General features: G+C 34.0%; 2 protein-coding genes across 2 annotated transcripts; one reads left to right on the top strand and one right to left on the bottom strand.

The window, feature by feature from the left end:
• The first annotated feature begins 1,081 nt into the window (after positions 1-1,081).
• TAP46 (2A phosphatase associated protein of 46 kD) lies at positions 1,082-5,837 on the top strand. The gene is made up of 9 exons (XM_039035240.2): positions 1,082-1,588; positions 1,690-1,812; positions 2,836-2,922; positions 3,074-3,172; positions 3,370-3,531; positions 4,040-4,075; positions 4,161-4,232; positions 4,509-4,792; positions 5,255-5,837. The coding sequence occupies exons 1-9, from the start codon at positions 1,508-1,510 to the stop codon at positions 5,508-5,510; spliced, it is 1,200 nt and encodes a 399-aa protein (XP_038891168.1). The 5' UTR covers positions 1,082-1,507; the 3' UTR covers positions 5,511-5,837.
• A 376-nt stretch (positions 5,838-6,213) lies between these two features.
• Positions 6,214-7,685, bottom strand: LOC120079998 (phytolongin Phyl2.1-like). The gene has a single exon (XM_039034506.2). It carries the CDS (start codon positions 7,221-7,223, stop codon positions 6,453-6,455), a length of 771 nt encoding a protein of 256 aa, XP_038890434.1. The 5' UTR covers positions 7,224-7,685; the 3' UTR covers positions 6,214-6,452.
• Positions 7,686-13,376: the final 5,691 nt, after the last annotated feature.

Below are 13,376 nucleotides of genomic sequence, written 5' to 3'. Positions count from 1 at the left end.
AATAGTGATCAAATTTGAAAAAAGACCAACAACTTTGATTATCACAGTAGCTATCATTAATAATCTTTTATCATGGTTATCACTGGTAGCAGCTATCGGTCGCTATCACTGATAGACTTTCATAAATTAGAATTTACTTTAAATTATTAACACTTAAGGATATCAATGATAGACTTCTATAATTGGTTATCATCTTTGAAAGAAACTCGATATATAGATATCACCTAAGTTCTATCACCGATATCACTAACATTACTCATATTGTGGTTATTAGTAATAGCTTCTTTCACTTATAACATCATTGATAAGATGCTATCAATAATCTCACTGATATCATGCTATTAGTGATAGTTCTCTATCACTGATAACATGCTATCAGTGGTAGCTTCTATCACCGATAACGTGCTATCGAGTTAGCTTCTATCAGATAACGTGTTATCGGGTAGCTTCTATCAACGATAAAATGCTATTAGTATTAGTTTCTATCACTGGTAACATGCTATTAGTAGTAGTTTCTATCAATCATTGCCATTGAACACATTTTTTCCCCTTTCTTGTCCTTCTCAAACATTTATAAGTCCCTTTTCTTTTCGATGTTAGCTTCTATCACTGATAAACATGCTATTAGTGATAGTTTCTAGGAATTTCACTTACATTTTAGTTCGAAATTCAACTTTATTAATTAAATTCACTAAGTTGGCTATTGATGATAGATTTCTATAAGTGACTATTAACTATGAAAATATAATCAAAGATTAAGCTATCAGTGATAGAAAATATCACTAAATATTAGTGGCTATCACCGATAGACTTTCATTTACTATTTATATTTATTATTTGTTATAATAATCAAACTTGATGATTGACTTGTTGATATTAAATCACTTATAAATTGAGTACTTGTCTTGGGTACGAAACTTGATCTCATAATATTTAATATATTTTTAGATTTTTTTCTTCAATTCTACTATCTACACGTCCTTAATTTTTTAAAAGCGAGCAATTTATGTTGGGCCCAAGGCCCACACCATGTTAGTTTCCACAAAAGCCTCTTGCAAGATATTTTATTGGCCGATTTTATTGATCTTCCAATCATTGGGCCCAAGGCCCACACCACATTAGTTTCCAGAAACGAGAAGTCCCTTCTGGCTTCTACCAAGAACCGCCAATTTGTTATTTGCTGACGTGGTAAGATCTTGACGGAGTGCACACCATAGTACTGTGTGAACGCGTCAACACCGAATCCTTTAAGACGCTAACATCACCGTTGGCCGCAGCGGCGGCTCATTACTATCAAACTCCGATCGCCGTTCTCCTATTTTCTGTTTTCTCTCTCCCAAGAAACTAATTCTCAGAGTCCCAACTATTTATACTTCAACGTTGTTTTCCCGTTTCTAATCGACGGAACTTAGGGTTTCGGTTTCCGATGCCCGAATTTTACAAGTGAATTTATTTTCAATCCATTTTGAATCGACGATTAGGGTTGCTTCCTTCGCGATTACACTAAATGGAGGACCTGCCTCTACCATCGATTTTCGAACAGGCGAGGAAAATTCATAACACTGCAACTGAGTCTGGGTCGGATCAGGTACCCTTTTCGTAGCTTCGTGTTCTTTTTATCAGGATTTTTATTTATGGTTTCTGGACTTTGGAGGTTTTATATTTCCTCTTTCGTTTTGGGAAATTTAGGATGTTGTGAGGAAGGGTTGTGATGCATTACGGAAGTGTGAGGACATGATTGGGAAGCTGGGTTTGTTCTCAGCTAACGAGACTAAGGAGGATATCAGCACGGGAAATCTTAAATATATTCTGGTAAGTTTTGATTTTCTTTTTCTTTTTTTGGTTTCTTTAGACTCCTGTTTGATGAGGATTTTTTTTTAGTGTCTGAAATTGTGCTTTTTTTACTGTGATTTTCACATCACATTTGGATTCTTAGTCAAATTCCGTAAACAAGAAAAAAGTTTTTAGCCATTAATTTGTTTAGTGTTTTCTAAAGTTTTCTTGGATTTGGAAAAACAATTTTAGGAAGTAGATAATAAAACAAAGAAAACGAAGAAATCTATGGTTAAAAATAGTGTTTATAAGTTTAATTTTCAAAACTTGAAAACTAAAATTTTTTATCAAATAAGGTCAGTAATTGAACAAAAAAGTAGTTAGAAAATTATGAGGGAACAGGGAATCAAGCAACTGCTTAGCCTTTTGGCACTTCATTTTGTTTAAGTGATAAAGAGCAGAAAGTTACAATACCATGTATTCATAGAAGCCCAAATAGAGATCTCAAGAATAATGTAATACCACCAGCCTTCCTGACATCTTTCATGTACTTCCATCATCTCAAGTTTCTCAAAGAACTCGCAAAATGGAGTTTGACCCATTCTTTATGCTTCTGTCCCTTATCCACCTTGCATTGAAAGTTATCAATGTATTAGACTAACCTGTGGAAGCCAAACGTTAGGGAGCAAGCACCACAGAAATTTCTAATGATCGAGCAATTAATAGACAAGTATTCTAGATTTTTGCCAGTATATTTTTCAGATAAAAAATTTCTTTTATTCAAAAATTAAATGTATATGAAGAAAGAAGATATAGAACTCTTTGCCAATATGTTTTCTTCATTGTTTATAATTCCATTACCCGTAGTGTTCAGAGTATGAAATAGTTTTTGAAATAATGTATTTTTTATTCCCTCAAATTTTATTTTGCTTGAGATCTGTCAGTTTCAGTAATTGCGATTGGTGAGTGATATTTGTTTGAAGTAGATAGTTTTTATGACCTTTTCTGCAGTCACCAGAAAATCCAAATATTTTATCTTACTCTGGTAGTTGCTTCCTGCAGGTGCCATTTTATCTTGCTGAGTTGACTGAGAAGATTGTACAAGATGACAGGATACCGCTCCTTAGGGCTTCCCAGGCAAAATTAAAGGTGGGTGCTGCCTACAATTTTACCTCAGTAATATTGGAGGTTTATATTTCAGGGTAAAATGAATTATGTGGGGTTGAATAGTGAATTTAATCTATTATTTTGTGGCTTCATTGTTAATTTTTTTAAACTTGAGTAATTGGCATCTCTTCAGGAGTTCATTTCGTTTTGTGAGACTATGGAACTGTTGCCAAAAGAGGAACTTGAAACATCTACTGAAGGAAATTCACTTGCAGATCGAAGGGCTAGGAAAGTAAGTATGCTCGCATCACATTTTTGAGATTATTATCTGTGCATGAGATATTGAGTAAAGAATTATTAATAATGGAGTGACCAAGTTCTGATGTCATGGCACAGATTTTATATAATTCATTTCTTGCATAATTCTAAATATAATTTGTGGATGGTATTGCAGTCAACTTGCATTTATTTTTGAAAATTTGTTACTAGATTGCAAGGTTCAAACGTCAAAAGGCTGCTGAATCAAAGTTACTTGAGATAAAGGAGCGAAAAGAGCGCCGTGGACGTTCAAGCAAAGCTTCTGCATTGTCTGCTCCTATAGAGGCAGGAGAGGAGGATGTGCTGGACGATGATGGAGAGGAGGAGCGTGAGGTTAGTTATGAGATTATATTAGCAGTAATATCTCGTTTCTCTCTGTTTTCTGTCACATTGCCTGTTTCAGGCTGTAGGATACTTCAAATTTGATTAAACAAATTAATGGAAGTTGAAACGAACAGCAATACAATGTGGCCTCACATTTATTGTTTATGATAGTTCATGCTTTCTCGAAAAATAAAAAGACAAATAAAACAAGACAGATGGTGATGTGGTTCTTTTATATCTTCAACCTTAGCTGCATCCTGGCTATATCTCATGGAAAATCAGGATTGCATTTCTTTCTGTTTTTTGTTATTCCACTATTTAAAGAAAGAAATTTGTCAGAACTCAACGAAACCTCAATATGTCTTATGCATGCTAAGTGTTGCGTCGTACTGAGTGAAACATTCTTTTTCACTCAGAAAGTGGTGCAGTTAGACTTTGGTCAGTGTTTGATGGAGATGATATAGATTTTTATGTTTTTGTCAGTCGTTCACTAAGTTGCTTTCTTTCTTTTCTACAGGCTTGGCTTACGACCATCACTTTGGCAATCTGCAAGGTGAGTTATGCAGAATTATTCAACATCTTCAGGTTGTTATCCTCTAGGATTGTACTCAGATTTTCTCGGAATGCTCTATATTCAGGCCTTTGATTTGCTAGAGATGCTGAAGAAGGAAGAGGAGATGCTCTCTTCCATTAAGGAAAAAGAAGAAAAGGTAGGAACAGGAAACCATACTTCAAACTTCGTGGAAACATGTACAAGGGGTTCACACATTGTTTGTGCATTCACTGTATTGTTAATTGGTGATATGATGTGTTAAATTAAGTGTATTCCCTTCATTTTTCTTTGGACTTGGGAATTTTACTGGAGAAAAAATGTTTTGTCTCGCAAGTGTTTGGCTGGCTAGTTAGGCAGTTCATTATCAGATCTGCATAAAATAATCGATTGAATTAGAGGTCTAAGAGCATTTGTTCTTTGCTATATATTTCAGGATGGGGACAAGAACTTTTCCAGAGAGATTCTTGATGAACGAATGAGAAGAGCAGAAGCTTGGCATCGTGACGGTGTTGTGAGAGCTCAATATTCGAAACCAGCACCACCAATCACTTGTGCAACTTTTGCTCAGGATGTCTTAGAAGGAAGAGCAAATGTCTCCCAAGCACATGAACACAAACATCAGCCTATGATATTTGGACCAGCAAGTCTTGTGAATGGTGGACCCCTTACGAGTGAGAGAGAGAGGTTAGCTGCCCAGGTTTTCCAACCTGGCTTTAGGTACGTATTTGTGTCATTTGTTATACAGTCAGTCTGACTAGATTTTCTATTCTTGTACAGTAGACAGAGAAGGAAAATGTTGAACGAGCTCTTTTTTCCCAAAATGTGTTATATTTGGAGGAATAATAGGAGGATAGGAATGGTATTAGAGAGGGATATTAAGGGTATAGTAGTAATTAGAAAAGTAGTTTGTTTGGGAAGTTTGGTTATAAATACAGTAAGGAGGAAGATGGGCAATGCTTTGGTGAGTGGATTAGGGCTTGAGAGTGATCTCGAGAGATTGGGAGGATCCAAGTACCTTGAATTACCTGGTTTATCGTGTAATTTCATTATCTATTATATCTTAATATATTTAGGTTTTATCATAATAATCTAAATGGCCTCGAAAATTAGAACTTCAACTTTTTGGTTACGAAAAAGAATATTGTGCACTTAATTTATGGGCTGAATTTTCTGTGGAAGGTTGCCAACCATGAGCATCGAGGAGGCTGGGCTGAGAGAGATGGAAATGATGAACAAATGGCAAGAGAGGACTGCCAAGTACATTGAAGAAGCAAACTCTGCATGGCATAAGGACAACAATCGAAAGCCTGGACCTAGTGCAGAAGACGAAGACGAAGACGATGATGCTGCTCAGGAGAAGGCGAGGGCATGGGACGATTGGAAAGACGACAATCCTCGAGGTGCAGGCAATAAGAAGCTTACTCCCTGCGGTTAGGAGAGGGACTGTAATAAGAGTTTATCTCAATGTATTTCGCTGAAGTTCTATGAATTCGGGATCTGATAATACAGTTATACATGTAACGGAATACTCTTGTTCATGTGAGGTTGAAAGTACAGTTTGTGTAGTTTGATTGTCTCTTACTGTAGTTTGGATGGTAAATAACTCTTGTACAATGCTACCTTTTGGGCTTGTTCAAGGCAAATTTACTGACAGGTATTTGAAATCATCCCTAGTTATTAGAATCTGCCAGCCCAGATTGTACTATATAATACCTATTGTCACGTTATCATTAATTATTTTAACGGTTCATTTGGAAACTAACTATTTATTTATTTATTTATTTTTGGTGAATATGTTTTATCCCTTAGCAACCACTCCATGGTTGATCTAACAAATCAGATAAATTCTTCCTTGAATGCAAGTCAACATCCAATCATATCTTGTTCCTAAAATGCCCTTGAACTTAAATGTTTTATTGACCTTCCTGCCCTTAAAGTTAATGTGATAATGACATGTGGATAGATGAACTCTTAATGAACTAGCTCCAACAAGAATGGGAGATGTTCTTATTTTTCAAGTATCAGGACCAATTTGAAATTGATTTGTAATTGAGATTGTACAAACATTTTTTAACATTAACAAGCAAGATTCTCCCAATTTCAGATTTGAGAAATGACTAAAACAGAGATTATTTCCATTTGGATAAACCAGAGTCCAGACTCCATTGAATTGTTATCGTCTTTTTGAGAATCATACAAAACGTAGAGAAGGAAAAAAGAACCCAGAATCCCAGAAAGATTATCAGCAAAGCAAATTAAAATATACAAACTTGAAGCTTGCTTGAATCATACACATGATGTTTTCAACCTTGTGTTTATGCAGTGAATTGTCATTTCTGCCAATCAAGGATTGAAATTCATCAAAACCTCAGGAATTTCAGCTTTCAATGCACTGAAATCCCCTGCAAACCCAAAGCCATATGGCAAACAAAACCAGACATACAAACAAATCAATGGATAAAACAACCCACACATGTTTACGCCATACTTGCTTTGCTTTTTGACGCTCAATAAGATGAGAACCATTCTTCTGCATCAGCAATGTAATATCTCTACTGCATAAACCATTGTTATCATCATACAGATCCACAGAATCGTCCATTGCATACTTCCCTCCTTCACTATTAACATCCCCAATCACCTTCTTCTTCTTCTTCATTAAGCTCCCGGGATTCGAGAACTTAGAAATCAGTGGTATTTGCTTTCTTTTACTTGAATCCAAACTCGACCTCTGAGTACCTTTCAATGCATTGGACGATGTTTTGTTCAGATTCGATCCTAGGACGAGATACCGGAGAGTCGAATCGAACTGCGATTGAAAACAGTAAGAAGTGAAGTTCTCAAAACCCTTGAGCGATTCACTTTCGAGAAACTCCTCGAAAACACGCCTTGAGCGGTTTAAGAAACCACAAATCTCCGATTTGTTAAGGTCTTCATGGAAGATTCCGAAATAAACAAAAGGACCTTCGATCAAAAAGGTGTAAGCTCTGTTTCTGACGGTATGAGAAAAGATTGAGTGATGAGGAGGAGCTTTCTCGATGCATCTGAAAGCTAAGTCATCGAGATTTGACTCTCTTGTGAATTCAGCGAGGATTATAGTTCCTCTTGCAATGCAAGCATAGAAGACGAGATCTGGATTCGAAACCATTAACGGATTCAGAAGAAAAATCACTGCTCTTCGATTCTTTCAGATTCTCAAAGTTGAATCCGATCAAACAGATGAGATCACAGAATCAATTCTACAGTAGGTTTGACGGATTAACCAAAATCAGGTACTCCTCACACACATTTCTCCATTTTCCTCGAACGGAATCCAAATGATTTGTTCTTAATTCTTCGTATTTATCACCAAATTCAATTGGTGAAAGAGAAACATAAGAATCTCTTCAAGGAGCAAATTTCTCTCTCTAGGGTTTGGATTTTCTGTTGAAAGAGGATGAAGAAGAAGAGAGGGAAATTTTGGTGTAAGAAAGAGAGAGAGTAAAAAATAAAAACTAGGAAACCAACAGAAAAACGATTGCCAGCGTGGCATTCGCCCTTCTAAATTCCTGATATTACGTAAAAGCCCCTAAAATTCTGTGGTATGACTTAACAGTCCTTATCATCATCTCGTGAAAATTGCAATAATAAAAAAACAAAACAAAAAAAACTCTCTCTTTCATTTGTTTGGAAATTTGTTTGTTTACGATGAATTTTTGTACAGCTTTCAAAGCTAATTTTAACAATTAGGTTAACTTATTTATAGTTAAGTATGTTTAATTTTAGAAAAAATATTTTAAATGAAAAAAAACTACTATAAATATTTACAAATATAACAAAATGTGAATCTATTCATGTCTATTACTGATATTCAGTGACATTTTGTTATATTTGTAAATATTGTGGTTCATTTTACTATATTTGAAAATGACCCTTAATTTTCATCATAAATTTCAAATAGTTTATTTTAGGTCGTTTTTCTTGTACTTCATTTTTTTTTAAAAAAATATGAGTGGAGTTAGGGGTGTCAAACTAAAGATCTTCGTGATTACAAATACGCTTGTATGTCAATTGAACAATGTTCAATTGGACTCTTGTGCTTCAAATTAAGATATTTTATTCTTAACTACTTTGTATTAATGTCATTGTCGTTATCTTTTTAAAAAATAATGTCGTTGTCTGATTTTTTTTATTAGAAGATCGAATCTTAGACTTCAAAATTAATAATATAATTTTTTGTCCATTAAACTATGTTCATATTGTCACTGAATATAATACACAATTTTGATTTTCTTAAAAAAAAAAACATAGATCAGTATGATGATACTTGGAAGAAAATTATAGTAGTGTAAATAAAAGAGGAAAAATTATATAATAATATAATAATTAATAAAAAGGGTTTAGTTGTGGTGGGTGTCATTTATACATAAGAGATAAAGGGTATAAGAGTGTAATTGTCAAGTAATTAATGAAAAAAGTCAATAAGAATGCAATTATAAGGTTATTAATGATAAAGTTATAACCGTAGATGAAATAAGGAATGCATTATAAGGTTATTTGTTTAAGAAACATGTTATATTATCATTTAATATATGGTAAAAAACTGCACAGAATCACATTTAGAATATGTGATTAAATAGATACAAATCCAAATTTTAGGACCTAAATTTATAATATAACCTAAGAATTGATATCTAGTCATTAGTGAATATTTATATAATTTTTAAAAGAATGATTTTCGGCCTAAGATTGGGCTGGTTGAGTTAGGGTCACTTCACTTGGAATCATGATACAATATTTTCATCAATTTTTTTTTCTCATTTTTTGAAGTTCCACGCGATGAATCGACATTTTCATTATATTATTAGTAAAATTATGAAACATAAATAATAAGCAATAACACATGTTAGTGATGTAAATATAGCATGAACAATAAATATGTTAACTTATTTAAAAAGTGCAAACTGTTTATCTATTAACTTAGATTCTACTTGTTAATCATTTGGCCCGGTTTGATAATCATTTTCATTTTTGATTTTTTGGCATTTGAAATTAAGCATATGTTCTCTCAATTTCTATTCATGGCAAAATCTGGCCAAGTGAACTTACTTAACTTTCACATGTTGCCAACAGTAAATTTATAATTTGGAAGAAAAGTTACCTACAGAACAACTAAAAAAAACACACACACACATCAGTGTAGTGCTTGTCACAAACACTTTGATGTTTAAGTAAGATCTCAACACAAAGGTTAGAACAAATAGTTGTAGGGAGGAGATGAACTTACCTTTTGCAGAGCTGTCATTCTCTATTTATAATGAAGTTCATGGTCCTTTTTTTTTTTTTTTTTTTTTTTTAATCTCTTTAGGATTTAAAATTTACTTCCTTTACCTATTTGAAAATCAAACACTCAGAGTAGGATTTGGGCCACTAGGGATGTTTACAAAATAGAGGGTTGATCTGAATCAACCATTCACAAGGGATTATTGGCCGTGACCTCGGCCTCTAAGGTCGAGGCAGGCTAGAGGTTGTAAAGACCCAATTGCCTTGTTCTCCCTATTTGTTAGGAACTCTCCCGGGGCCCACTTCTTACCTATCTTAGGTCCATTTTTTTGGGATTAAGTAACTCTCCTAATTTTACCTTTATCTTCATCTTTTACCGATCCATTATTACCCATAACATTAGTCCCCTACTCCCATGTTGGGATTTTGAGGCTAATTATTAGGGATTTGATTGCTAATATCCCAATTTGGGAATATGTGCAAATTGTTTTATTGTTCTGCACAGTGATGTAGTATGTACATTTGCTCGTCTTTGATGTGTCCATTTCCAGACTTGCGAATACTTTACCCTCAAGATGTGCATCTCTTGAATTTTAGGTCGAGTGTGTGTGGTGTTGGCCTTTTGGCCCTTAATCTCAAATTAACTAATTTTAACTAATTAATTAATCAATGTTTTGATGATAACAAACTCAATTTTTAATTACTGAAAATCTCAGTGTTTTAATATGTCCATAGCGTAGAGCTCGGAATAACGATTCCAACATCTCTTGAATCACTCAAATCGGAGCTAAAACGAAGACGATATGACCGAAACAAGTCTATGGAGAAAATACCGTTGTGGATGACGTGGCATAACCAGACCATTTGTATGTAGACATGTGGCAGCATATTGGTTGAATGGTGGATCATTAAAAGATTAACATATGATGGACTTTTGATTTTTGGATTGATTTAAAATTTTAAAAAATGAAATTAAAAAGAAATTTAAAAGGAAAATAAATTTAATATTATTTTATGTTTGTGTCTAACGGCTAGTATTTTACACATGGTATGTTTTTTATTTTTGGATTGACTTTAAAGAGAATGAATTAAAAAAAATGAATTTAATATCATTTTATGTTTGTGTCTAACGGCTAGTTTTTGACACATGATATGTTTTTTTATTTTTTGGGTTAGTTTTAAAGAGAAAAAGAATTTCAAAAGAAAAGAAATTTAATATTATATTTTGTTTGTATCTAACGACTAGTTTAGTTTAAAATCTTCACCATTGATTTTTCTTTTCCAAAATCCAATGATCCAAATTAATTGTGGTTTCTAAAAATTTTTCCATTTCTATATAAACCATCTTCCTCTCCAACCAACAAATTTTACATTTCATAATCCTCCAAAACTCAAAAGTTCCATTGTTTCTCTCTCTAAGTTCCCAATTTTTTTTCTTTTCATCTTATTCTTGAGAGAGTGTTATTGTATTGTGAGGATAAACTTGTTGAGTGTTTAAACTTGTAAATCCACTCTAGGGAGAGTTGTATTGTGTTCTTCAAAAATTCCAACATTTGTAACGGTTTGATCCTAAACCGTGGAAAGGATCGGGTTTGCTCTTGAACCCGTAAAAGAAGCGGTGGTGTAACGGTTGGGCTCTAATCCGTGGAAAGAGTCGGAAAGATTTTATTCAAATTTCCAAGAGGCGCTTGGGGAGTGGAGTAGGTCGAGTTTGACCGAACCACTATAAAAATTACGGTGTCTTCTTCTCTAACTCTTTCCTTTTTATTTTTGCAATTAATTTAAGCAATTTATTGTATGTTTTACTTTGTTTTTATTTATTTGCTAAAATTTGATAGAATTAAATTATCACATTTTTGTCATCTTATTTGTTGCATAAATTGAATTTTTCTTATTATTTATAAAAAGTGTATTAATTAGTTTAATTAGATTAATTTAGAAAAAAAGTTTAATTAAACCCTATTCATCCTCCCCCCCCCCCCCCCCCCCTTTAGGGTTGCCATATCGATCCTTAGTTAATTTTAGGGTGATCCTTAATCATTTGTTGGGTTTTATGTCCTAAAACTCGTGGTTTGTAAACAATAAACTTATTTTGGATGTTATTGAAGTTTGATTCAATAAAGTAGTTATTGAATATATAAATGGCTCATTTCGTTTTAGAAATAAACCCAATAAAATTAAGATCCATGACTATTACATGAGTACTTGAACTTTATGTGGAGATATAAGAGTGGATCAGGTTCGAGTAAATAGCCAAAATAATCTATAGTATACGAGTAAGATTGGGTACCTTATTCTAGTAGTACTATCAGATGCGACCCACTCTGTGCTTGTTACAATTTGTTATAAAGTGCCACAAACGAAGTGATCCTCATTCGTTCATATGGTGACATGAGGAGTGGATGCATCTTGTGCAACGAGTTTGTATAAGATCAAACCAAGAGATAAGTCACTCTTACTTTATAATGTTGTTTACTGTTTAAGACTGACCATTTCAAAGCGATGACATAGGTAACTTAACCTTAGTCCTGAGTTAACTACGAGCCACTGTTTATACGAGATTATCTTTAGATTTTCATGGGTGAGGGTTGACTCAACAACACTAGCTCAATAAGCCTCCCATTTCTGGAGTAAGACAAGGTAGATAGCCGAGGACATAAGATGCAAAATGGAATTCACTCCTACCCACTATTAAGGATAGTAGAGAAGTTATTCCCTTAAGTGTTGGGGTTGATGCCCTAAATCTCGTAGGGTCCTATATTTTGTAAACACCTATATGAACAAACACTTGTGATGTAATAATATTTGATATTTTCTTCATTGTTGTCTATGAAATATGGGATATTTTATTTGCATTAACCATAAACCAATAAACTAAGATCACTGGTTATCATTGTAACTTAAGCATGTATGTAGAGACATACAAGTAGATCATGCCTTAAGTGATAACCTAAATAGTCTATAGTATATGGATAAAGGAGGGAAACCTTTTCCTGTAGACAATACAAATACGACCCACTTTGTAGATGTTACAAGTGTTGTAAAGTGTTACAGATGGTTTGATCCTGATCATTCATGTGGAGACATGCGAGCAGGGGTGTCCTATACAAAGGAGTTTGTATAAGACCGGACCACGAAATGTTTAGTCTCGTTGTATAACGCAATTCATGATAGAGACTTTCATTTCACTAGGATGACCAGAGGTAACATGACATTAATTCTAAGTGAGGTGGGAATACTTGCCTATAAGGGCGGTCCTTTGATTTGCATGGGTGTGAGTGACCAGATTACCGACTCAAACCTATCACTTTGGGATTTGTCTGATTAGGGAGCTGGGAACTCAGCTACATAAGATGGAATTCACTCATTCTCCGAAGCAGGGGTAAGTAGATAGATTGCTCCCTTAAGGGCTGATTCCAGGGCTTGAACGATGTGGCACCACACACTTTCTCATGGCTCAAGAAGTGTTCAATCATAGTAGGACTATGATGTATTGTTCATTAGAGGAATCAATGGTACTTAAGCAGTTAAATGTAACTACGGGCAAAATGGTAAATTGGCCCATCTGTACTTACGAGCGATCTCTGAAGGATTATCGTACTATTGATTGGTTATGTCCAATGGAAACAGGAATATATTTGTAGTGAGAAGAGTGCAGCTGTCAGTCTTTAGTGAAGTGCCTGATAGTTAACGGATGGTGGATTTCGTGATTAAAGAGTTTAGTCAGTTATTCACGTACCATTGGAGCTTCAAGCTACAGGTCCATAAGGTCCCCTTAGTAGCTCAATGGATTCAAGTTGAGAATCAATTTTTCGATTAGTTTGAAGTGTTCAAATTAACAAGAGGGAATTTGATTATATATGATATAATTAAATTGGTTCAATTATATGTGATACAATTGATTTCATGTATGAGATACATTAATTGGAGGAATTTATATAAATATGATTTATATTAAATAAAGGAGAAAAGGACTATGGTTTAAATATTACATATGATGTGATATTAAAACTATAGGTTATAAATATAATATGATAAG

Source organism: Benincasa hispida, chromosome 6 (assembly GCF_027475165.1).
Source record: "Benincasa hispida cultivar pf3 chromosome 6, pf3_genome.v1.1, whole genome shotgun sequence".
Classification (NCBI taxonomy): Eukaryota; Viridiplantae; Streptophyta; class Magnoliopsida; order Cucurbitales; family Cucurbitaceae; genus Benincasa; species Benincasa hispida.
This window is presented reverse-complemented; position numbering and strand designations above follow the sequence as displayed.

What these genes read in the sequence shown, in the direction of transcription:
- TAP46 (XM_039035240.2), top strand. Translation starts at nt 1,508, where the DNA reads ATGGAGGACCTGCCTCTACCATCGATTTTCGAACAGGCGAGGAAAATT. An exon ending in CTTCCCAGGCAAAATTAAAG is followed by an intron (nt 2,923 to 3,073) that starts GTGGGTGCTGCC and finishes GCATCTCTTCAG; the next exon opens with GAGTTCATTTCGTTTTGTGA. An exon ending in TTAAGGAAAAAGAAGAAAAG is followed by an intron (nt 4,233 to 4,508) that starts GTAGGAACAGGA and finishes TATATATTTCAG; the next exon opens with GATGGGGACAAGAACTTTTC.
- LOC120079998 (XM_039034506.2), bottom strand. Translation starts at nt 7,223, where the DNA reads ATGGTTTCGAATCCAGATCTCGTCTTCTATGCTTGCATTGCAAGAGGA.